This window comes from Phyllostomus discolor, chromosome X (genome assembly GCF_004126475.2).
Source record: "Phyllostomus discolor isolate MPI-MPIP mPhyDis1 chromosome X, mPhyDis1.pri.v3, whole genome shotgun sequence".
NCBI lineage: Eukaryota > Metazoa > Chordata > Mammalia > Chiroptera > Phyllostomidae > Phyllostomus > Phyllostomus discolor.
This window is the reverse complement of record NC_050198.1, coordinates 9050418-9077764: the sequence shown is the minus strand read 5'-3', so window position 1 is coordinate 9077764 and position 27347 is coordinate 9050418. Positions and strand designations below refer to the sequence as shown.

The following is a 27347-nucleotide window of genomic DNA, read 5'->3' as shown; positions in this document are numbered from 1 at the left end:
TGCCACTATCACCTTTTGATCTCCTAGGTACCCCTCCTCTGCCACTAAATATTTCAGCACTTGGATCATTATTTTCATCTCACATCCACTTCTCTTATTAGTATTGGTGACTAATATTCTTGTAAGGGATGTCAGCACCTTGGGCTCCTCAGTCCCTCATCTCCAATGATCTTTATTTCTTCAGTCCTTAGCTACCCATTACCATGATCACATGTTTTCTAAAGCATACTCCAACCATTGTCTACACTATCTATGTCTTACATAGTCTAATGCTTCTAACTCAGCAATTTTTAGAAAGTCTTCCTTTGAGGTGTCCGATTCATTGACCTCACCACTCTTTTGTGCCTTTATTTCTCTTCTTCCACTTGGTTGCCATAGGACATCATTATAATTATTCTCTTGATTCATGCTCCCAGCACCATACTCACCTGGTTAAACAACCATCTCAGTTAAGCCAATCTTTACTCCATGCGAAGTGGTGCAACAGTTTAATGTTTTAATAGAAAATCCCACAACTGCATTGAATGTTCTAGCCTTCAATTAATGACTCTAAATCACTGGTTCCAATCAGATAGTCTAGTAAGCTATATTATTCACTGATGTAAATAAGGTTAATTAGGTTCATATAATTAGTATGGTACAGAGATAGCATGTGTAATTTTAATTCATAGATAATCCTTTAAAATGAATTTTAGGTAACAGGTTCTTCTTTTCTTTTACAAAGGTATATCTATAAGAGGCAACTGGATTTTGTTTACATAAAATTCACTGGTCTTGGTTTTATAGAATACATTCGTATTCTGTGACATAACTTTCTTATTTACCATCTTTGCTCATAAAAATAATAGAATAATATTCTTACATAATAGTTTTCTTGTGTTTGTATATGATTAACACAATTTTCATGAATATAATATTCTGAATGGATACCATTCCTAAAGATAGGGATCAAATAATTTGGTGCCATAAGGTGTACTCCAGAAACAATCACCCAAGTGTCAAAGCAATATGTCTGTGTGTGCACATGCATGTCTATGTGTATAATTTTGAAGGACTCAAGACTACAAAAATTCACTTTGGAGAGAAAGCACAAAAGATAAAACACATGCTGTGCTGATTTTCTTGAATGTACTTTACTTCAAAATAATAACTCAAATAATAACTCAGGCTAGTGTGCTTACATATAGTTAATTTACATATAGTTATTTTCCCAGAATTATTTGGCTGTAAAATTACTGATTGGGTTTCTTTTTTCCTTTTGTGTTTCCACAAGTAATCATTATGACTTTACATCTTATTATTTTTAAAAATGACAAAGATGGGGGTGGTTTGTTTTTAGGAAGCTACATGGATAACAGACAGCTTGAAAGAATTGAGTTATATAATGTACCTCCTATGCTTTTTGCATGCTATTCTTTAGAACCTGAAGGTCTACTTTAAACTATACACAAAAACATATTTTATACTCTCCAGGCTTTCTTTTTAAACAAGATTATCTTTTCTTTCCCTATAAATATACTGTCATACTGATTGTGATGGCAGAGTATAAGAAGTGTACATATTGTTGAAGTCTAAGAACTCCTAGGCACACAATACAGATTTATCCATCATTCAAGGAAGCAAAGCCTCAGATGCCTTTTGTAAATATCATAAATATTACAGCGCAATCTCTCTTAAGAGAGATTTCATTATTTTTCTAAGTAATGTTACATTTTCTAAAATGAAAGTTATAATTGAATTGTATTAATTAAAATCATGTAAGTGAATTATATGCTTTGAAAGTAACAGCAAAAGCAATGAAAGCGACAGTCAAGGAAATAGGTCTTTGTGCAGAAAATAGTTACTATAGCAGGTCTGAAATGGCTGCCTTAGAAGGGCCTGTTTGCAGGGTTGACCCTTGGCTGACGTGTGGGAACTTGGCTGGTAAACAGTTCCCTATACTGACATGAAGCTCCCCTAAGTGATAAGATAGTTTTGCCCACCTCGGGACTAAACACCTGTTTTCTTTTTGGAGGTCTGGTATTTTTATAGTTGCTAGGCAGGGGGTTCTTATGTAATCAATCCAAAAACATCCTTGGATGCTGTTTTTTTTTTTCAATGGGCTTCCCTGGGCAGAGACACTTGACATATGTGAGTGCAGTTTTGCTGCTGTGGGGAGAATGTACTCTGTATGACCATGTGTGCATGCACGCATGTGAGAGAATTTAAAACATAAGCTCATATTGTTTATTGATGATCTAAAATATATCCCTTTGATAAGCATTTATGAAGGTAAATTCCCTCTAAAATGTATTTTACTTTATTTCCTAAATAATAATTCAATAAAATCTAATGGATTCATATGATTAGCCAGGACATCTAGGCTGGGCTATATAGGCTGCCTGACTAAACAGATTTTATACAAAACTGAGCTAATGATAGTTACCACCCTTCAAACAAATGTGCTCCTCTCCTAGTCTTTTATACCTTAATAAATGGTAATTCCATCCTCCTCCTCCCCACAGGTTTATATCCAGAGTACATCTTGGAGTAAACTTACCCTTATCTTTCTATTACATCTCATAGCCAATTCACCAGCAAGCTGTGTCAGCTCCATCTTTAAAATGTGTTTACAATATGATTTCTTTTTACTACCTATACTACTAGCACCTTGGTCTAAGCCATCATCATCCCTTACCTGCATTACTGAAATATCTCCTCACTGTTCTTCCTACTTCTGCTCTTACCTCCTCTGTTTTTAAGACAAGAGACAGGATAATCCTTTAAAAATATGGTTTGAATAATATCATTTCTGTACACAAATTCTTCAATGGCTTCTCATCTCACTTTGAATCAAGGCTCAAACCCTTCCAATGATCTTGAAGGCCCTGTATAACTTCCTCCTGTTATGTTTGCCTCTTGTCATTACCCTTACTAACTTTGCTTCTGCTACAGTTGCTATTTCTATATCATGCCAATTATGGTACCATCTTAGGTCCTTTACCATTGCTATTCCTTCTGTCTAAAGTAACATTTGCCCAGGTATTGTTGTGGCCTCCTCCCTTACCTCCTTCAGGTCATTACTCAAATGCTTCCTTTTTAGTAAATTCTTCCCAGGCTTCCCTATCTAAAATTGTTATCCTCATTGCCCTAAACACCTCCTGTTTTACTTTCCTGCTTCATTTCTCTCCTCAGCATTTGGCATTTTCAAAAGTTCTTACATTTCTTTTGTATTACCTGACATTCCTTCCAAATATAACTGCATGCAAGAAGAGGAATTCTGTCTATTTTATGCACTGTTTTATCTTCTGCCTAGAATGGGGCCTAACTCAGAAGAGATGCTCAAGAAATACTGGTTGAATGAATAAAAGTTAAGTAAACCATCTGTAAAGAACATAGGATGTAGCCAGTTTTTTTTTGAACCTGAAGAAATCCTTCAGCAGACAACAAACGAGCCAGGTGTCTTTTTTCCAGTAATGCATGTACAGAATATTACTGAAAACTATGTTCTATAGTAGGCCATTTCTTTGGGTGGATAATTAAAAGTTCCTTTTTTATCCAACCCCCCTTAGCATTACTTGCATTGGGATTGTGTTAGTGAACTTAACCGTTTAAATTTGAATTCAAGATGGGGCTGGCTAAAGTACATTAAATGTGTGTCAAAAGATAATTATGCAAATAATTATATGATGAATTATGAATGGATGTGTTGAAATCACAATTCTATCCTCAAAAATAGAATGTGCTAAAATAAAGGGCCATTATGAAAGTATTGTTGAACCTCTTGTTAACTATGGTGATGCATGCAGTGGTATTCTGTTTGGCCATAAATGATCCCTTTTTCAGACATTTGCCTGGAAAGACCATTTGTCTTTCGTTTTGTCCACAGATGTTCTGTTCAAACTCCATTCCCCCCCTCTTCGGAATGGGGAAGTATGGGGGAGGGTAATTTGGGTCATTCTTATCCTGAAAATTTCAGAAGCACTTATTTTAATTGTGGAACAAAATGACAGTTTCTGTGTTACATTTTGAAAGCTCAGCTACTATTAAATTCTTCTCAAGTTGCAAATTGCGACACTTATGGGAAAATTTGCAATCAAAATACTCTCTTCTTGCAATATAGCAACTTCCTCTTACTGTAATTTTCTGTGAAATTCCAAGATTTCTTCAGTGACTAGTCAAACCAATTGCTTATTTCTTACACATTAGAAAAGAAGGTGTGTAGCATTTGAAACACTTGGGAAAAATGATGGTTACTTTCACATATTTAATTTTTTAATAAACAAATAAACAAAAGGGCTTTGAAATTTAAATATTTCATAAAGGAATGTATTTTCCCTTACTTCCTAATTCTTGTAGGTCAGCAGAAGAAAAGTCTAAACATGAACACATAATGTAAGTAAGATGCTAATGGGAATAAATATTAAATCAAGAAATCTCTCATTTACAAGAACTAACAGCACAATTGAAAAAATTTGCTGTTGGTGGTGGCCTTGCCCATTCTGTTGCATGAGAAACTCTGAGCTCAGGGGTGTGAGGATAAGGCACTGCATTTGCAGTGGGTCTTTCAGTACAGTGGGGTGACATTGCTTTGGATTGTCAATAAAGTTAACCTGTGTTATACTGACAATGGCTCCATACACACTCAAAAATAAATAAGCATGTTTTTAAAAACAATAAGCATGCTAATTAGCAGCAAATAAGAACAAAAAGGCAATATTTGAGGAGAATTTAGAGAAGGTCAGTTAGACTCATTAGGTTGGACAGAGTCAATTTTTCATCAAAATAATATTATGCAGATTAAATTTTAAAGGAAGGAGGTGATTGAATTTTATGCAGGATCCCATAAGGTGATTTCTTTTCTTCCTATGCAGTAGTAGTAAAGTAGGAAGAAGAGGGATTAGTGGTGAGTAGCTTGGAAGGGTAACAAGAATCCCCATTCTTGGGAAACAGAAACTCTCATTCTTGGATCATAATAATTATTATTTACTGAGGGTTTTTGGGTCAGGCACAGTATCAGGCACTTTATATCAGTTATCAATCTTAATCTTCACAATACATCCCTCAGGTGGTTATCATTAACCCCATTTTACAGAAGCAAAAAACTGAGACACAGAATACATAACTTGCTGAGGGCCACATAGAGAGTGGTCGAGTCAAAATTGAAACCCAGGTCTGCCAATCCCAAAACCAGTTCTTCTACCTACTCTGCAAGACTGTCTCCCCAAGGAATTATTCTGTAGTCATAGTAACAATGTGAAAAAAAAAAAGAAAAACTGCTTCTGACACAAAGACATCCATTAATGCAAACCTCTCATGACATATAACCACATTGCTGTGTGGAAAATAAAGGATTCTATAAAACAGAAAGATATTAATTATAACACTTTATATTAATGGAGATAATTTAAACCAGTAACATCTTAAAAGCTCAAATTTTCATGCTTTTTTTATTTTATTTTAATTAGAAAGTCATACTTGTGGGTTAAAAACGATTTGCAGGTTTTTGGGCAACTATTAATTATAATATCTTCATGAGAGGAAGGCTCATGTTAGCATTTTAATTTTGCAAATGTGTTAGAAACTAAGGTACAGAAAAGTAATAAGGCTCAGCTAAGGAGGACAAGGATGGAACTATAATCACATTTTATTCCAAACCTATTAACAGTGTTAATTGAACTCAGTGCAATTAAAAAACCCTATGTCAATACTGATGAGGGAATCAGTGATCCAAATAAGGCAAGCCTGCCTCTCCACTAATTCTTTACACAGGAGAAATCTTTTGGAGCTGAATCAATGTGTTATGCAATTTTTCACCTGATACTCTGCTGATTATTATGTAATGCCTTAAAATTATTTGGTTTATGTTCTCAACTGGTTTTTAACTGCTGCATTAGTTCCTATGAAGGCAGGAACCATCTGCTCAGCTCACCACTTTATACTTAGCTCCTAGCACAGGACCTGATATATAATAATCTGTTGAAAGCATGAATCAGTTACTGGCCACCTACGTGTGCAGGACACTGAGGCTATTAATTATGGCTCTCATATGCAATCTGTCAGTGCATCTTGTCCACTCTCCCTTTAAGACATACCCAGACTCCACCCCCTTCTCACCACTTCCACTTTAGCACCCAGGGCTGGGCTGCTATCATCTCTCACTTGAATTGACCAGATCCTATCTTGTCTCCCTCCTTCCACACTTACCTCTAGCACTTCTGGTCTATTCTCAATACACCAGCTAGAGTGATACACTTCAAATGTTTATGTTTCAGCAAAAATGTAATATGCAGTACCGCGATGCAACCCCATCCATAATAGGAGTCAGGAGACATGACTTCTATTTCTCTCTATTCCAGTCCATATTCCAGTTCTATTACTGTGGTCAAGTCACCAAACTACGCTTGACCTCAATGTCCTTGTCTGCAAGATCAGGGGTTTGGACCAGATGCTCTTAGACATACTGGTCCAACTGTACATGATCATGACAGGAAGATGAAGGGAAACATGGTTAGTCACCAATGTACATTCAATTGTCGATGTTTTAGGAATTATGTATACCCATAATCAGTGTCACTCTTAACACTTAATGGTAAATTATTTATTGAAAGACAGTTACTTTATATTTAAGCTCCAGTGCATATGAAAACAATGTATCCACAGCCATATTAGATACAGCTATTTGGGGGTGCTTGATTAATGTGTACAATTAATATAGATTTGCACATAGAAGCAGAAAGTTCAAATACGTGAAAAGCAGAACTAGGGCAGTTTCAGCTCCTGTCACTTTTGTCACCACATCTGGGTGTCAGAGAAATCAGTGTAGGCTTGTCCATCTTTTGTGACAAAAGTTTATGGCCAGAAATAAGTTGCAAGAACCAGAGTTGCCTGTGGAAGGCTACTCGATGACAAGGAAATAAATTATATGTAAAAGAAAACAGAGAAAAAATAATATAAAAAGAATCACCTCTAATGAAGAATGCACAATCCTAAGAATCTCAAATGGAGTCACTGTGTATGACATGAGAATTTTCTCAGCAATGATATGACTAAACCATAACTATTAAAATTCTCTGGCTATTGGATTAATAGCTTTGTTAATTTATTTATTTAGATTCTTTAAAAGAATCTAAAACTGAACAGCTTTTGGTTACCTTTATTTTCAGGTTTCTTGCTGTGATATATTGGACATATTTTCTCATCATGGAATTTTTACCATGTCAGTGTAATTTGTTGCAAGAATGCTAGCTTTTATCTAAATACATTTATGACCAAGGGTATGTTCATATCAAGATCTTACAGAATGGACAAATGGTTGCCTCTCCAAGACAATCACTTCAAAGTGTTTTTTATCTGCTTGTTTTGCTGCAGTTTTCTTGATCCAAAGATATTTTTTTCTTAACAGCAAATCTCTCAAAGAGAATACTGGATAAAAATAAAAGTTAAGTTTAGAAAGTTTTAAACATCATTATATGCAATTCATTTTATAATAAAATAATTTGAGAGATAAATGATATTCTTCCTTCTCTTCCACACTGAAACATCTAGTAGGACATGATCTTAAGACTAAAAAAAGCAAAATTGGTTTTATCTAAAAGAAGGGAAAATGACATGATGGGAATATTTTTTTAATTCTGTATTTGCAGGAAAAATCAAATCATTATGTTGCCAATTTCGAAGGCATTTTCCACAGTTTTCTCTGCAGTGCCACACTCATCTTGTAAATGAGAAAACTGAGCAAGAGAAAGAAAGCAGTTTATACAAGCTTAGATGTGAAAAATAAGATTTATGCAGGGCCTGATGTTTGCAGCCACTTCTCCAGAACAGGTTGCCTCAAATGCACCTAGTTTTAGTTGGGCTTGTTCTCATCCCACTGCTGAGGGCATTTTGGTACTATGGTTGGAGGAAGGATGCTAAGAATATTTGTGTACCACCATAGTGCCAGACACTGTACCAGATACTTTATATACATTGTCATTACAGGGAGCCAAAGCTTTTACCCAGTTACAAAATTATATATGGGGGCACAAAGGATTAGAAAATACAGTATCTTCAAAAACGTTTTCATACCAAACAAGAAGATTTTGTATGGTTATTTCTTGTAGCAGCTGTCTAATAAAAATTAAGGACATGATGCTAAAATGCAACTAAGTAAAGGACATTCAACAATTACCTAAGGTAACATGGTCTACATATATTGCCTTCTGGCATTTTTCCTTAAGCACAGCATATGAAGAAATTCTTTAAAGATTTTTCAAATGTCTTTTATTAAGTAGAAACCTTTAGGTATTAATAAATTATATACTTTATCTTAATTTATTTATATTAGTCAATATTCTCATTGAAGATCAAAGACAATTTTAAGTTATATGCTTTGGTAAATTAAGTAAGTAGGCTATAGGGATGATACCTTCATATGGGTGGGCTGTACCTTGAGTCAACTCCGGATTTATAATTTAGAATTTTTCACTTTACTATTGATCCTCATACAGAAAATCACTAGAGGATTTTTAAGCAGGTTTTACCTGGTAGGCACCTCAAGTGCCCACAAAAAAGGAAGCCTCAGTGTGGTGGTTTCCTATTGTGTCAACATAGCAAAGCTGTAACAATGTATCTCAGAATTTCCTTCCCTACATACTTCTAGTTAGGGTTGGCCACAATGTAAGTTTGTATGAATTTTGGAGAATGTAAGTGAACCACCATCTCTTATGCTCTGAAGGTCATTGCAGGGTGTCAGTTGCTGCTGCAGCTCACACACATTGTCACTTTTCTGGTGGCTTGTCTCTTTTGTATGGGCCAATAGCCAAGTTTGCAACTCCTCTAAGTCCTGTACAAGGAGCCTGTGAATCTCCATGGCAGAGGGCTCCAGCATCATTGAAGTTGGAGGCAAAGTCTCACTTTGTGCTCATGAGTTCTAGATTGTCTTGCTCTCCCTGACTTCACATTCAGATTTTCCTCATGACCACTGGCTCTGCAGAGGCATCTTCACTAGTTCCTCAATTGACTATTAACTAGTCTTTTATTCCATGTCTTTTAGGGCTTCTGTTTTCCTTATTGAACCCTAGCCAATATATTCATTAATATCCATTGAGGACATGTGTTTTAGTGCTAGAAGGCATCCTCAATTGCTTACCGAGAAGCAAATTCCCTTCCATGTAAATAAAATTAATTTCTTTTCTATATGGTGTTAAGAGTAATCATTTGCCTAGTACAGTGGAAAACTTTATACACAATGTATGATTTGATTCTGAAATAGCAGGTGAGGTATTATTATCTTCTTTTTATGCATGATAAAATGAGGTTCAGAAACATGTCTAAGTTCACAGAGCTGACTTAACGCTCATGTTCTAGAACTACAACATTGTTCTTGGCCATCCTAGATAACAACCTTAGAAAAGACAATTCTCTTCTTTAACGTTGAACCCTTTTTACCTGGATGTAGTTAGATACAACAACCATTGTCTCTTGAGGCCACCCCAAATTAATGATTAAAAGAAGAACATACGAGAAGATAGCTTATCCTGCTGTTTCCTAAGGCAGGAAAGCTTTCATCTAGTTAATCTAAAATCATTTGCATTTAAAGAATAGGGATTGAAACACTGATCTATTTCTCAGTGTTCTATATTATTTTGGGTTCAACTATTAGGATCCTGTTCCCCCTTAGCCTGATATTTGTAGTGATGTTAAGAAACAGGTTTAGTAGCATCATTTAGAATTGAGACTCTAGATTGAGCTCCTGCACTGTTTCAACCAACTTTGGTTGGTTGCTGTCTGAGCCAAAAACCAAATGAAGGGTTCACAAAGGTTGGAAACAATGTAACACTGTTATTGGGAAAGTTATCTTCAAGAAACTAGAATATAAAGTAGTCAGTGATTGTGACTTAAACTTCATTCTCACATAAGATCCAGGCCAAGAGACCCAAGCATATAGTTTATTAAGAGGAGTCTTTGGATGAGATCTGGGTATATACAGCAGATTATTAGGCTTATACTTATGTGAAATTTAGAGGATGCCGTTAAGGGGATAATATATTCTAGGAGTTTGAGTGAAGAAGGTAATTTGATAAGTTATGGCCCTTCAATGAGAAGAACATTTAAAGAATTCTGGGATAAAATAATTTTACCTGGAGCTTTATTAAATTTGAGGTGTTTAATTAAATGAGTTACTGTGGCGAGGTAATATGGATAGAGTGATTAAGGAGGGAAAGAAACATCTTGCCAACAAAATTTGAGAAAGTTTTCTGAGGCTATTATGACTGGGGAGGGCCCTGGCTGGCATAACTCAGTGGACTGAAGGCCAATCTGCAAATTAAAGGGTCACCAGTTCGATTTCCAGTTAGGGCACATGCCTGGGTTGCAGGCCAGGCCCCCAGTAAGGGGTGTGAGAGGCAACCATGCATTGATGTTTCTCTTCCTCTTCTTCTCCTTCTCTTCCCCTCTCTCCAAAAATAAATAAATAAAATCTTAAAAAAAAGAATGGGGAGGGTTTCTTTAACCTCTCTGTTTTATTTATTTATTTATCTTTAAAAAAAAAAACATTTTATTGATCATGCTATTACAGCTGTCCCATTACCCCCTTCTATTTCCTTCTACCCTGCACACTCTCCCCCACCCACATTCCCCACTTTAGTTCATGTCCATGTGTCATAAGTTCTTTAGCTTCTACATTTCCCATACTATTCCTGCCCTCTCCCTGTCTATTTTCTACCTACCATCTAGGCTACTTATTCTCTGTACCTTTTCCCCCTCTCTCCTCCTCCCCCTCCCATGTTGCTAACCCTCCATGTGATCTCCATTTCTGTGGTTCTGCTCCTGTTCTAGTTGTTTGCTTAGTTTCTTTTTGTTTTAGGCATGGTTGTTAATAATTGTGAGTTTGCTGTCATTTTATTATACATGTTTTTTATCTTCTTTTTCTTAGATAAGTCCCTTTAACATTTCATATAATAAGGGCTTGGTGATGATGAACTCCTTTCACTTGACCTTATCTGGGAAGCACTTTATCTGCCCTTCCATTCTAAATGAAAGCTTTGCTGGATAGAGCAATCTTGGATGTAGGTCCTTGTCTTTCATGACTTGGAGTACTTCTTTCTAGCCCCTTCTTGCCTGTAAGGTCTCTTTTGAGAAATCAGCTGACAGTCTGATGGGAACTCCTTTGTAGGTTACTGTCTCCTTATCTCTTGCTGCTTCTAGGATACTCTCCTTCATTTTTACCTTGGCTAATGTAATTATGATGTGCCTTGGTGTGTTCCTCCTTGGGTTCAACTTCTTTGGGACTCTCTGAGCTTCCTGGAGTTCCTGGAAGTCTATCTCCTTTGCCAGATTGGGGAAGTCCTCCTTTATTATTTGTTCAAATAAGTTTTCCACTTGTTGCTCTTCCTCTCCTCCTTCTGGTATCTCTATAATTTGCATGTTGGAACTTTTAAAGATGTCCTGGAGGTTCCTAAGCCTCTCCTCAGTTTTTTGAATTCTTATTTCTCCATTCTTTTCTGTGTGGTTGTTTCTTTCTTCCCTCTGGTCCACTCCATTGATGTGAGACCCAGCTTTCTTTCCATCACTATTGGTTCCCTGTGCATTCTTCTTCATTTCTCTTATCGTAGCCTGCATTTTTTCATCTAATTTGTGACCAAAATCACCCAATTCTGTGAGCATCCTGATCATCAGTGTTTTGAACTGTGCACCTGACAAGTTGGCTATCTCTCGGGCACTTAAAAGCATGGTTCTGGGGCTTTCATGTATTCTTCTGTTTGAGCCATCTCTCTCTCTCTCTCTCTCTCTCTCTCTCTCTTTTTGGTCTGGTCGCACTTGTTATGTAGTAAGGGGTGGAGCCTTAGGTGTTCACCAGGGTGGGGCAACCCAGTTGCTGGGTTGTGACGCTATATGTGGGGACGGGGTCTGAGAGGGAACAATGATGCTTGTTCTGCTCTCTGCGGATTTCAGTCCCTTCCGCCGCTTTGCCCAAGCAAACTGGAAGGGCAGTTTTCTGGTGCTGATTCCCGTGTGGGTGGGCTTGTGCACTGCGTGCAATTTCCTGTCAGTTTTGGCTGTTATTCTGTTCCTAAATTGTTGTTGTCCCTATCTTGGTTGTGTGAGGAGGTACAGTATATCTACCTATGCCTCCATCTTGGCCAGAAGTCTCCTTAACCTCTCTATTTTAGTTTGACTTTTCAGAGAGGTATGTTAAAAAATATTTCATAATTATTGACCTTAGCAACGAAGCGAAGGGTCTGTCATTGGAATTTGTTTTATTTTATTTTCCCAAAGGCAACAAGGAATTTGTAATAAGTTTTAAATTTAATAAATTTCAACCTAATAAATTCCTAATTAAATTCTTCTTTGTCCTGTTTTGAATGATGTGTCACTAAATAAGCCAGATTTTTTGTTTTGCTTCTTGGCAGCCATTATTTAAGTAGGAACTAGCAGAATGAGACCCACATTTGTTCAAACATGAAACTGAAAGGGCTGGCTTTAGTTTATCAATAATCTATTTTATAAAGTGTGAGCAGAAATATTTCTCAAAAGTGAAGGTATGTTAATCTTTTTGTTTTGCTTGTGTATATAATGCTTTATTAAAATTCAAAATTTATAAAAGTGTTCTAACATTGAAACAATATTTTGGCAATTAATAAAATTTATGAATTTAATCAGTCTCTTAGGAGTTCCATTATGTCACATGTCCTATACATCAATCTTTTACAGGCTGCCAACACTTTACAAGCACCACAGAATATAATAACAAAAATCAAATGCATTACTTCTGCATTCAAGCAATACAGAAGTATTGGTGGTATAGGTTTGTTTCATTTTTCAGTATTTCTATACTTATTTTTAGAAGTCTGTTATTGATTAAATTCCTTTTAATTGTTATTTAGATCATCTACTTGATCTTCAGAGAGTTTTTATAGCTTGTGGGTTTTGAGGAATAGGTCCATTTTATCTAAACTGTTAAACTTATTCACACAGAGTTGTTCATAGTATTTACTTTAATCATTTAACATCTATAGAGTCTGTAATGATAACCCCTCTTTTATTCTTAATATTTGTAAATTGAGTCTTATTTCTCCCCTTTGCCTGCATTGCTAGAGGTTTATCAATTTCTTATTTGATTTTTCAAGAAACCCCACAGCTTTTGGTTTGATTTTTCCTTATTGTTTTTGTTTTCTAATTTCATTGATCTCTGTTGTTTATTGTCTTTTTTCTGCTTGCTGATTTTTGTTGTTCTTTTTCTGATTTCTTTAGGTGAGAGTTTAGATTATTGATTTGATATCTTCTTCCTTTTCTAATATAGGCATTTAGTGATATAAAATTTCTTCTAAGTATATATTATATTCTCATCTTCATTAAGTTCAATTTTCCTTGGCACTTTCTCTTTTATTTATAGCTTATTTAGAAGTGTGTTCTTTAATTTACAAGTGGTTGGAGACTTTTTTAGTATGTGTTATTTATTTCTAGTTTGATTACATTATGACCAGAGAACATGTATTCTGCTGTTGTTGGGAGGCAGATACTGTTTGTGGGTAGTCGGGTAGTTGTTCAGGACTTCTGTATCTTTGTTGAGTTTTTTTTTAGTGACTCCAAAAATTACTGAGAGTGGTGTTGAAGTCCCCAGCTATAATTTGTAGATCTGTCAATTTCTCCTTTTAGTTCTTTTGAACTTTGTTGCCCTTTTCCTGGTCCTTGGGCTAAATACAGCAGGCTTTCTTTGGATTCTATTTTGTTTGGTTGTGGGCTTCTCTGGCACCTGGGCCAGGGTATATAGCAAGCAAAAAAAAAAAAGCCAGGAAACTCACTGCTAGGTTGTTTTTCAGCTGTGAAGGCCCTTGGCCTGCCTGCCTTCTTCATCTACCTTTTAGGGTCTTCTGGTAGGTGACATGTCTTGTCCAGGTTTTTGTTGTTGTTGTTGTTGTTATTGCTGTTATTGGGATTAGCAGGAAAAATAAAATAGAATGTGTGTTCCACCTTGTTCAGAACTGTAAGTTTGTATTTTTGAATCTTTAAATCCCTCAAAACTATTTCTATCTTTAGCCCCCTAGTCTAGGCAGTTCAAATATCAGTATACCATTTGGTGGTGAATATGAAAATTGAAGGGAGGTATTACAAGTAGTTGTTTTGTTGAAAAAATCTTCATAAGTATGGAGGAGAAAATAACTATTAGTATAAATAGGTCAGGAAACAAGTGAATTTTCCTCCTAGACTTCTTCACGAACTAGCATTCCATAAAGTGTTTCATATATATAGGCAAGTAAAGCCAAGATTTCCTTTCTTCTTTTTTAAAACTGCTTATCTATATCTAGGGCAGTAGGTCTCAACAATTTTTGATTGTCTTCCCCTAAGATAGGCCAACAGACTCCATGGTCCATTTGTACCCACTTTCCAATAGAAATATAACTCAATGATACCAGGAGAGTATATTGTGCAAGAACAGTTGGGTATAGATGATTGGTAGTATCATTTTTAGAAATTGTGGGTAATGTGAATCACAGCATGCTATAAGGTAAAGCAGCGAACCTAAACCAAACTAAAATCAACAGTGATGAAGTCTAACAGTAATTTATAATTAAAAAAACCCCACAACTGAAAACAACAGGTAACTGAAAAATATCCTAAAGATGTATCAATATAGCATTCCTCCTGAAAACCATGGGAACAGTAACCATAGTCATGCTTGTGCAATAGAAGCACAACCACATTGTTAGATGCATGGATACCAGGCTTCATGGATAAAAAGTAAATTGGAATATTCAGTAAATCCTGCCAATTAATTATTTTATGGTTATTCAATTTGTTACCTTTTAAAATCATGTAGTAAAATACAACCAGAGACATTGAAAAAAAGAAGAAACTGACAGTAACAAGAGGGGAGGGGTGAGAGGGATAACCGAGGAAAGGCCATCACGGAATATGTATGAAGGGTACATGGACAAAACCAAAGGGGGTAGGTTCGAGAGTGGGAGGCAGGGATGGGTGGGGTGGGGGAGTTGGTGGGGAAAAATGGACACCACTGTACTTGAACAACAATAAAAAAACTAATTTGTTAAAAAAATCATTTAGTAGGCTACTATGTAGCATTGTTTAGTCACAAGAGAGAAAGAAACTCTGTCAAATTATGTGTTATTTTCCAATAAGAATCAAAGAAAGGACTGCCATATCTGCATCAAGCCTCAGTGACTAGGAGCTTTTAGCCAAAGATAGCCCCTGCTTTGAGAATCACTGCTCTAGTAAAGTGGCCCAATGGGAAACACTTTTCACAGTCCAGACTGTTTCCCTGTAGGGCTTTGCCAGTGCTACTATGAATTTGGCAGTAACACTCTAGAAACAATAAAATCATCCATAGAAATCAGACAGAATATATACAAAAACAAATACAATGATATTTAGAATGGATGTCTAACATGTCTGCATGCTTGGTGGTGAGGAGAAAGATCATAATCACATTGTTCTATGACTGTCATCCAGGTGAATAAAGTCAAAATGTGGAGATAGTAATTGCTATAAACAACTGGTAGCTCAGAGATGGCTTTCTAACCACTACAATGAACTGTCCTTTGGTCTTAGTTTCATTGATGCTAAAACAATGCATCTAAGTCAGGCAGCTATTAGACAAATCAAACTTTATCACTGCAGGTAAACTTAATTATAAATGTTCATATGCTGACAATATAACATATTTTCACCTTTATGTTAGTAATAGTTCTGTCTTCTCTAATAGATGGTACAATCCTTATGAACAGAAATAGCTTTATTCATCTAAAATGTGGATTTTGTAGCTGGGCTGCCTGGACTTCTAAATCTTTATTAATTATTATTATTATTATTATTAAAGATTTTTAATTTATTTTAGACAGTGGGGAAGGGAGGGAGAGACAGAGAGAAACATCAATGTGTGGTTGCCTCTCATACGCCCCCTACTGGGGACCTGACCTGGCCCACAACCCAGGCACGTGTTCTGACTGGGAATCAAACCGACGACCCTTTGGTTCACAGGCCAGTGCTCAATCCACTGAGCCACACCAGCCAGGGCTAAACCTTCTTTATTATTATATAAACATTTCTACTGTAATTGCTAAGAGGAATGAGTCAAACACTAAAGCCAAACTGTATTTTTGTTGCTTTGTGTATTTTTATTGGGCTGCTTTCCAAAACAGACCAATGGGTATTATAATCTAGGTCTGCTTATGAGGAACATCCTACATATACACATACACACATGCACAACTTTAGTAAATTGTTTAAGGGCATTTAATGCTGGTATAATTCTACCATTAAATTCAATTACATTTTCCCTAAATTTGAATTCATTTGAACTCATTTTGAATTTGAACTCAGACCACATGGAGACAGTAATACAGCAGAGATCACCCGTGAAACTCAGTACTTAATCTTCATAGTTCTCTTCCACTAAGTCTTACTCTATGAAAATTGGCTGAGTTATCCAAAGAAATAATTGAATTGGTAAGAATGAAGAGTAGTTGTTCATCATGAAGGTGATTAGAATACATATGATATTGTTCTTGCTCTTCAGGAAATTTAACATAAAGAAAAAAATTTCATTTTTATTTTTATGTTTAATATTTTATTTACTTATTTTTTTAGAGAGGGGAAAGGAGGGAGGAAGAGCGGGAGAGAAACATCAATGTGTGGTTGCCTCTTGCACACTCCATGGGACCTGGTGTGCAACCCAGGCATGTGCCCTGACTGGGAATTGAACTGGCGACCCTTTGGTTGCAGGCTGGCACTCAATCCACTGAGCCACACCAGCCAGGGCTGAAAATTTTTTTTTTTCATTTTTAAATAAGCATGTATAAGCAATGAAAATATAAAGCAAGAATTCCTGTGAAATATAAGAAGCAGCCATTTATGTCTACATTGTTTCACCTTTGAGGTTCAGGCAATTCTAACTATAGTACTCTAGTCTCAGCAATAGATCATGCTGAATAACTGCTTGTGCTTTATAACACCAGGAGCTCTGTATGTTTTTCCAAACTTCATAAAAAAATAGTGACAGAGAAAAAGATAAATCTGGGTAGAAATCAATGCAGGTACTGAAGGTGTTGTTAAAATAAATCTATGAAAGCACATGCTTCTTGAAGTCAAACTTTTTCAAAATTCACTCATTTAGTACATGCACAGCATACCAGGGTAGAGTGTGGAAAGATCACCGGGGTAGGTGACTTGGGCTCTAGTCCTTACTCTTACACCTCTTTTCCTTTTTTTGTAGTACAACTTTGGGTAGATTGCTTAATCTTTCTGAGTTTGAGTTTTGTTATTTACAAATATGTTTGTTGTGAGGTTCAAAAGATAAAACAAATATGGAAACTCGCTTGATAACTGGGAAAGTACTAAGCAAGGTAAGGTCCACAAGAGAACTGAGAGTATAGTAAAAAACCCACCAAAGAGTGTTCTCATTTTGAACACTGGTTAGAAACATGTAACATGTACATTGGGGCTAACAATTCTTTTGCTTTTAAACCAGAGAATAGAATTAGAAAGTGTCCAGCCTTCTGCTGTGGGATTAGCAGGTCACTGTTAAATGGGAAGACTTCTCCCATCATTAGTAACATTCCTTACTCTGTGCTGTTCTATCAAAAATCAGTTGGAATAATTACCTATCTGGGAAATACTACATTGCACTTTCAGGATACATTGATTAAAGTAGGAGGCAAAAGTAGATCCTCTGATTTCTTTCCTGGAATAAACTTGTAGAAGTAAAGTTACTAGACCAGGTTCTTGATACATATAACTAAATAATACTCCTTAGGAAGGTGGTAACAATTTATACTCCTAGAAAATACTCACAATCTTTCTGGTTATGAGTTGGCTCACCTTTTGCTATCTTCCATAATTGAATAACTCAAAATTTTCCAGACTCATTTCTCTCTTTTCCTTCCTCACAGTACTCTACTGTCTGGATATGCGTGATAGGATGGTGCAAGCTGAGTGTTTAACTGCTTCTTCAATGGTTTACCACTCCTCTTAGGATAAATCCAACTTTAATAGTTTGCACACTCTGGGTAAAGTGGCCTCTTGATCCCTCTCCAGCCCCATCTTTCACTACCAACTTCCCTTTCAAACAAACCAGCTAGTTCTTATCTTTAGATTTTGTTCAAGCTATTACTTGTGACCGGAACACCAGATTTTAGAGAGAGAGCTCAGTGTTCAGAGAGCATTTCTGACTAGTGATAGTAAAAATGGCCCCTCTCATACAGCTAAGAATATTGGTTTCAGACTGACTGCAAATACCTGTGGAAAAAATAACAATTTGATTTGTCAGCCATTCAAAGGAGCAGGTTTTGATATGGGCACTCTTCTCTTGAAGAGGAAGAGGCTTGGGAGTGTTACTGGGGACAGAGGAAGTTAGAGAATGAACACTTATGATTGTGAAGTACACTCCTACTTCAACCCAAATAAATGAAAATATTTCTCTACATTCTAGTTTTATTAAAGTTATAGAATAAATATATGATTTTAAAAATTTACTAAGAAAAGCAACTCAAGTATAAGTTATTAACTGTTTCACATTTTGTATACCTAAATGATACACTTCTACAGCAGTGACAGACTAAATTTTTTGATACTCTCAGCTAATACACAGTTGTTCAAATTACTTAAAAAGTATAGTCAATGTTTTTCAAGAGCTCCTAATAAGGAGCCATAGTTCCATTGGCACAACAAACTCACTTTAAACCAAAATGATAAACATGGGTTGTTTTTGTGATTTAATGTTCTGGTTAACAAGATTCTCAGCCCCTACACTTCCATTGTCCTCATAATCTTCTGAACAGGCTTAACAGCCCTGCCTTTGGCCTTATACCTCTTGATCAACGCTCTGCATCAAAGAGATAAACAGGCCACTCTCATCGTGCAAGTCCCTAGTTCAAAATTCTTCAATAACTCTTCATCACTGCAGGAAAGTGCATAAGTAGGTTATCATAAAATCCCTGATCTAAGCTCACCTACCTCTCTAGGTCCATCTACTGCCCCTTTCTCACATATTTTCCTTAAATTTTATTTAATCCTCCCGTGACGACATGGTTATTGATTTTAGAGAGAGGGGAAGGGAGGGAGAGAGAGACAAGGAGAGAAACATTGATACCAGAGAGAAACATTGATCGGTTGCCTCTCCTCTGTGCCCTGATCAGGAATGAACCCTCAACCCAGGCATGTGCCCTGAGTGGAAATCAAACCCACAACCTTTCCTTTATGAGACAATGCTCCAACCAACTGAACCACATCAGACAGGGCACTTTCCTTCAATTTTTAACAAACCACTAATTCTTAGCCATGTGGAGACTCTAGAATATGCCAGTGTCTCACACATTGTGGCACAACTCCATATGTCTTCCCACAATACTGTTATTCATCTTCCACTCTTCATTCAAATGATCCCCATTCTAAAGCCTTTCCCCACTTCCCTAGAAGGCTGAGGCCCTTCTCCTCCCATGTTCCTCCTATATTTCTTGTACCCATCCATTACAATAGTCAAAATATATTGAGACTCTTGGAGTGCCTTTCTCTCCATATAATGGGGTGCTATATCTTCCCATTTTTACCTTGAGTACTATGCTCCAAGTCTAGTAGTTTCTCATTTTTAAATAAAATCATGAATACATTAAAAATCTTATCTTTAATGTGGAATTTTATAGGTAGCTATTTGCTGTTATTATTACACTGATAATTAATCAATTAGTTATTATTCTCAAATAATTCTATGCATATTTCATTATTTCATTAAAATCTAACCAGCTATGGCATATGAACTCATTGAACATATGAACTGAAGAACAAATCAATAAGCCAACACAATCAATGTGTTTTAAGGGCATGAAACTCTAAGCTTAGAATCTTTTGTCAAAATCTGGCAACAAGATAAAAATAAATAATCTGGAATTTAGCAAAAAAAAGTCTCTGAATCAAAGCTGTATTACAGAGTCTGAAATTTTACTTACATGATACAGTGTGGTCTCCGGCACAGGTGTGCCCATGATGTCTTGTCTCAATGTATCCATTTGCAAACTAGGTAGCAATGAATAGTGGGTCGGGCTATTACTCTTATCTCCCTTCTTTTTAGACTTCTTCCCCGTGTCTTTTTTGCTGTTTCTCTGAAACATGTATTCTTCTTGAGCAATTTTTTCATTGCTCATGTATCGGAGTAGAGAGTTTTCTATATGAAAAGAGATAAAAACACTAATATAAATATGTAAATATTCCAAATTTACTATGTCCTAATTATGCTATTAAATTTCATTTCAGAAAAATAACTTGATTTAGTTTATAAAATAGCTACATAGTGAAAAAAAGAGGACCTTATTATTTGGGATCATAGGGCAATAAGAAATAGAAAACAAAAATTATTATCTCCAAGTTTCATCTCTTAACCAACTATATCAGAGTCACTTGCAGAACCTAAAGCAGAAGTTCCCCCAGGGGAATTCTGCTAAAAGTTGATGACAAACACCAACCTATGGCAGATTAGGTAGCATCCTTGAAGAAATTAAAGTCCACATTATGAAACAATAGCAAGGAAACTTAGTTTATAAAATCTGTGTTTAAGTTGATAGCTAGCACTTAGTACTTCATAAGGCTTCCTCCCACCCCAAGATGTTACTATCATATGAAGTTCCACAGAGTGACTCAGAGATGGCATATGATAAGCATTTTGCTTTTTATATTTTTTCTTGATTACTTCTATAAAGCAAATGAGGTTAGAAACTGAAGTTAAAAAATGGAATGAATACATAGATGTAAAAAAATCTGTCAAAGTTCCCATGTTTAGCAACATTTTCAGCAGTGCCTGCTCCATAAAACAAGTGTTAAGAAGACTAATGAAGCAGATATTCATGCTTGCTTATCCCTGTGTGGTCCATGGATCTATGTAGCAATGAAACATATTCTGTACATCAGATAGAACAGACAAATGGGTTAAACATACCCTGATAGAAGCTTCATGAGCTTAGGTTTTATGATTCTTTTTTGCTTTGTTTGGATTTGTTTTATTTTTCATCTACAACTTTATGGCTCTTGACCTCAGGAAGTGGAAGTAGCAGCATGACCCACTGGGGCCCCCCATGTCTACACTTGATCGAATACCATTTAGTAGTGTGACTTTCAGTTGTCCTCTTTACTGCTCACCTCAATGCAGGATAAGTGAACATAAAAACTTACTTTTGGTAGATACTTCAAGTGTAGCCCACCCCCAGTAAGAAGATAACCCTGAACAGCAAACAGAAGAGAAAAAAGAGCAAAGCAGGTTTTTTTCCATTTCTGTATGGCTTTCATTAGAGTCACTGGCCCAGTTTCCATTACCTTTTATCCATATGCTCACTGCTCATTTTAAGGTTGTATTAACATAAAAGTGGTGAGGCTGCATTGCGGACCAAGGGGGACTGATCACAAACTCTATTGACTAAACTTTTATGCAGTTTCACACTTCTGACCTTGTTTTCCAAATGTTCACTTTCAAATAACAATCAGATATTCATTTTTACACTGCGCTTATCTACCCTGAATCCCTTAGGAGGCATTCAGAGAAGATACCTGCTTAATAACAGATCAAGATCATCAAATATTGGTCTGAGTCAGTTAGGGTGTACCATTACATTAATGAGAGAATTAAAATTTTCTACTGAAGCCATAACATCCTATTTAAAGAACATTGAAATTTGCTTTTTGTTCCAACAACCCAGCCTACACTGAGGTTCTAGAACACTTACCTCTTCTACTATCTCTCTTCATCTTATTTGGATCTTCATAGTCCCCCACCCAATTATATTCCACTGGCATAGAAATAGGTCGTAGCTTGCCTAAACACAGAGAACAAAATTCACATCACATTGTTTTCCTTCCCCATGTCCGCTTAAACTTACAGTGATTTTTAGCTACAGTCTGCAAAACACACTCAATCATATGCAACGTTATGGTTGGCATTTGTGTAGATGAAAAATGTGTGTGTTTTGAGCCAGAAGGTGAAACTGCCTGTGGCAATTGGCCAGGTAATAATTCAAACATAAGGTACTTTTTGTAAATAATAAAGAATAGCCTAGGTTTGCTCTCTAGCACCGCAGACTTTGCAGGTGGTCCTTTACAAAGAGGATCATTATTTTAGTGAATTTTACTTCATTTTCAGTAACTGGATCTCCATCTTATTACCCAATGCCCTCCTGTCTATATATTGATAGCCAATCTCCAACATAGTAGCTCCTTGTATTTAACCTGCATTCCAGGACATTAACCCATTGTTTCATATTGGGACACCACAGTACTAACTTCCTATCTTCACTACCTCCTAACTCCTAATACTTTTTGGATACTCTCATGCTTCAGCATTATGCCTAGATTCTCTTTCGAAACTTATAGCTGGGTCTGCCCCAAACTCCTCTTTTGTTATTGTGAATAAATAAGTTTAGTTTTCAGATCCAACTATTAACTGCTTTGACCTGTCCCATTTCCCTCTGGGTCTGTATTCTTACTAGACAACATTTAATTTCACAAGAACTTATGGCATAGACTTCAAGGATATCTTTTTGGCGAGGCTACAGTGTATTATTTTTTGATCAACTTGAAATCCTGAAGCATAAAACAGTGAAAAGAATTATACAAAAGTTTAAGAATCATATCTAGCACAATATGTGACACACAATAGTTGCTTAATAAATTTTGAATTGATAAAGCAGAGAATCACACAGGACTGGATGATAATAATAATGATGATCATGATCATGATCATGATAATGATACTAACACATATATTATTTACCATATGTCACATAATGTCTAAGGGTTTTGTAAGTACTAAGTTGTTTAATTCTCATAATTATGAGAAATATACTATCATTATCTTCATTTTGTTAGATAAAGAAACTGAGGTAGATTATGTAACTTGCCCAAAGACACTCAGTTGGTAAGTGTATGATACCAGGATTCAAACTCAGGCATTCAAATACCACTTCTGCCTTAATTCTTGGTGACTTCAATACTCAGCTTCCAATATTCTGGCCTCACAGTTTCTCATTTACCCATTCCTGCAGTCATATACTTAGTCTTGTCATCTGCAAAGGCTGTAATCCTTCCTTGTATCCCATTTTCCAACTACCACCTTCTACATTTCTAGCATACGCCTATAGATCTCCAATGATTCTTCCTTCTTTAATCACAAATCTTCCCACCTTCCAACACCTCCAGGTCACTGTATGTCTTCTTCATTTCCCTCCTTGACCAGCTAAATTTCATAATCAATTACTATAACCATTCAATATATCTAAAAAGATTCTCCTAGATGACTTCTAATTCTGTTCTCAAGGAAATTTGCACACCTTATGTTTTTTTTTTAAAATATGTATTTATTTTTAGAGAGAGGAGGAGGGAGGGAGAAAGAGAGGGAGGGAAACATCAATGTGTGGTTGCCTCTCACGTGTCCCCCACTGAGGACCTGGCCTGCAACCCAGGCATGTGCCCTGATCGGGAATCAAACAGGTGACCCTTTGATTTGTAGCAAGCTCTCAATCCACTGAGCTACACCAGCCAGGGCCAACCTTATGGCTTTTTATTATGTACACTGATACAGTTTTCTTAGTATATTTTGCTAAGCACTTTGAAAATATGACAATGCACTAAACAAGATAAAATTATTAATGAGCCAAAACAGGCAGTGTTTATTTAATAGCTTCCTTTCAAGATGTGCAAACAACTTTATAAACAATCACCCAAGATTCTAAAATTCTCATGGAATAGGTCTTTACACTTTTGCAGAGGAAATTTGGTTGAGTTGATGAAGGTCCATATATTCTGCCCAATGGGGGAAGGGGGGAGGGTTTTAGGAAAGGTCTCCTTTTGTCATACGTATTCAACTTTTTTGCACAATCAGTCCTCTGGATTTTCAGTGTTGTACATGCTGTATTTTCAAACATTTCTTTAGAATCTGGTTTTTAAAATAAGCTCCATTTCAGCAGTTAACAGCTCTAATACTGTTTCTACATGTCACCAAGAAAATCTTTGAAAAAGTGAGCTATTCAATAAATAAGCCATTAATTTTACTTGCTCTATGTGTTACATATACATATATACATACACAAACTAATTTGATTCTTTTTGAATAATTGGTTTGTTGTTTGGAGTCAAATGTGTGTGCAAAACAATAAGAAACATATTTCACACAGAATATAAAATACATAATTGTATTCATTGTATTTTGGTCTATCTTCTCTGAGATTCTCATGGATCTAAGGTATTGAGACATGTAATTCGGGCTTTGATATGTCTGTGTATGTCAGTAACCACAGGAAAAATTTGTAGGTTTAAAAACTGACTTTTCATGGGATAATTTTTTAAAACAGAAGTATGCTATATTACTAATACAAAATTGAGGAAAATACATTGAATTAGACAAAAATGACATAAAAGTTTTAATTAAAGTTTACTTTTGGAGGACATCAAGTTTTTACCTTTATTAGTTATAAAGTTATTAATTTAGCAACATAAATAAAAATAAGTGTTTTGAAAATTAAAGTACATATTCGTTTAGTTATAACAAATAATGTTGCTTATAAGTATTGCTCCTTTTATAATTTTTTCATTGTAATAAAATATCAAAACAAACTTAATAAAACAGTTAAAGTAATAACACAAGTAACATTCTGATATAAATAGCAGTCATTGGCAAATTAAAAAATAGACAATGGCTTAAATTATTTCTACTACCAAATACACAGATCTTTGACTGCAGCTTAGAAATGTGTGCTACTGAATGTATTTAGCAGCATTTTAATTTCATAAGACAGCAAAGTTCAAATGGAAAAAAGAACTTTATGGTTTGATGCTGTAGTGTTGTTGGTAAAAAAAGAGCACTATATGCATTATTGTTAGATTTAAATCAAATGTACACTATTATTAACATATGTGAAATGTTTTTAACACATTAAATTCAATACACGTGGCTCATTCCAATTTAAATATACATAATTTAATAATATACCTCTGAAAATTAATCTGGAAAATTTAAAGATATTTCTTTAGGTAGTAACACTAATTCATGATGAAAATTTATAATAGTCAAGAACATAGTAAAAAATAAAGGTAAGCACCCTTAAAAGTTTGCTGACCATTTTCTTTTAAAGTAATTTTTTATTCCTATAAGCATAAAACACTTATTAACTATTGAACTCATTTGGTGACCTACCATAAGTTATGTGATATCTCTGTGCTAGTGCCTCATGGTTAAACTATTATTTTGTTACTATATTTTTACATTTGTTGCATAGCTGCAGCTTACGAACTGTGATCTCCATAGAGGTAGGAATTGTGTGTTGTTTCTCTTACTGTATTCTAGGAAATACAGTAGAGGTAAAAGATGAGTATTGTTTGATTTTGTTTGAATTTTACCCTGATATTGATGGCAAGTTGCTTCTTCATTATAAACTATATACAGGGTTGGGAAAAGTAGGTTTACTGTTGTTAGTATAAAAATAATACAATGATTAATAAATAATATAAACAATAATACAAGACTAAACTGTATTTCATGTACTCACAACTGTAAACCTACTTTCCCCCACCTTGTATAGCTGTAATTAAACACAAATAGAATACTAAATATAATTTTAAGAATATTGACAATGGTGGAGTGCCTCACAATGATCTATCTAAAAATACTGTTTTAATGTGTAATTGCTATTTTTTAATACTACTATACAGAATTGCTTGAAAATAAACATTTCCTTAAATAATAAAGCATCTTTGATGCTATTACAATTCCCTTTGGCAGAGTTAATTGCCCACTCTCCTGAGCTCCCTTAGCTCTTTCCTAAGTGCCTTTGGTATATATGATCCTGATTATAGCGTGTTGTACCTGTCTGTATAGTTTTTTCTAGGTTTTTTTTTTTTTTGCAGAAACCAGTTCTTATATCTTTGTTATGAATGTTCCTGGCAAATACTGTGACCCAGAGCAGTTATCCATTAAATTTATTTTAAATGCTTCAATAGAAAGATGCTAGATGTTAGAGATATCCCAAATTTCTAGGCTGTTCACTGGATCCTAGTCCCTATTGCTTACTTAAGGGCACATCTTGCTCAATCTTCCCTTCTTTCTCCTGCAGTATCAATGATTCCCATTAACATTCAAACATGCTGTAATTTCTCCCATCTTAAATAAAAACAAACAATTCTCTTCATCCCTAAACCACCATCCAACTACCACCATATGTCTTTGCTCCCCTTTACAGAAAAATACCTAAAACCCTAATTTATATTCTCAATCTCCTTCCTCGTCTCCTCTCTTTTTCTAGATTTATTGAGATATGATTGACAAAAATATCATATATTAAATTTGTACATAATTTTTATAGTACACAGTGTGATTTTATACACATACACATTGTGAAATGATTACCATAATCCAGTTAACACAGCCTTCACTTCACATAGTTATCTTTTTTATGTGTGTATATGTGTGGTGAGAACACTGAATTTTTACTCCTCTAAGAAAATGTCAAGTATACAATATAAAGCATTACGGGGTTCCTAAAAATTAAAAGTAGACCTATTATCTGACCTAGCAACCCTACTTGTGGGTATATGTTCAAAGGAAATGAAATTAGTATCTCAGAGGAATATCGGCACTCCCATGCTCACTGCAGTACTATTCACAGTAGCTAAGATATGGAAACAACCTGTGTCCATCCACATAAGAATGGATAAAGAAAACGTGGTATATGTAAATAATGGAATGGTATTCAGCCAAAAAGAAGGAAATCCTTCCGTATGTGACAAAGTGGAAGACCCTGAAGGACATTATGCTAGGTGAAATAAGCCCAATACAGAAAGACAAATACTGTATGAGCTCACTTATATGTGGAATCTCCTCTCTCCTGAACCTTTTCCGGTTAGGCTCTTTCCCCTACAACTTCACCAAAACGGTTACTGTCAAGGTCATTAGTGCCCCCATGTTGCTAAATCACACAGATTATTCTCAGAACCCTTCAGTGCTTTTTCTTTATTTGCAGGATTTCACACAGAAAATTACTTCCTTCTTGAAACACTTTCTTAATCAGGCACCCAGGACACTGTCATCCTTTGCTTTTTCTGTCCTCTTCTCTTCCTAAATTCACATGCATCCTTCAGAGCTAAGTAAGAATGTCATTACCTCAGGGACACTCTCCTTGACCTCTTAGTCTTTGTTGGGTTTCTCTGTACTCGTTCTCAATGTAGTTTTTCTTCGTTGCATGCCAATTATAATAAAAAGTATGTATTAAATTAGTTGCTTAATTTCACAAGGGGAGAGAAATTTCTGTTGTTTGCTGTGGTATCTCCAGCACTTAGCATAGTGTCTTAAACATAGTAACTGCTCAATATTTGTTGACTGATTACTCATTAAGAAAGTA

The 27347-nt window shown here is 35.6% G+C and overlaps 1 protein-coding gene across 6 annotated transcripts in view; it reads right to left on the bottom strand.

Moving 5' to 3' along the window:
- Positions 1 to 27347, bottom strand: part of CNKSR2 (connector enhancer of kinase suppressor of Ras 2) — a 288141-nt gene that overhangs the window by 70548 nt on the left and 190246 nt on the right. For 4 of the 6 annotated variants that reach the window (XM_028522246.2, XM_028522249.2, XM_028522244.2 and 1 more), the window contains 2 exons: positions 21687 to 21776; positions 19923 to 20137 (listed from right to left, as the gene is read on the bottom strand). In XM_028522246.2, the coding sequence (XP_028378047.1) occupies positions 19923 to 20137; positions 21687 to 21776 (305 nt within the window). The remainder of the gene's footprint in view (positions 1 to 19922; positions 20138 to 21686; positions 21777 to 27347) is intronic. The other 2 variants (XM_028522245.2, XM_028522247.2) reach the window with 1 other exon arrangement.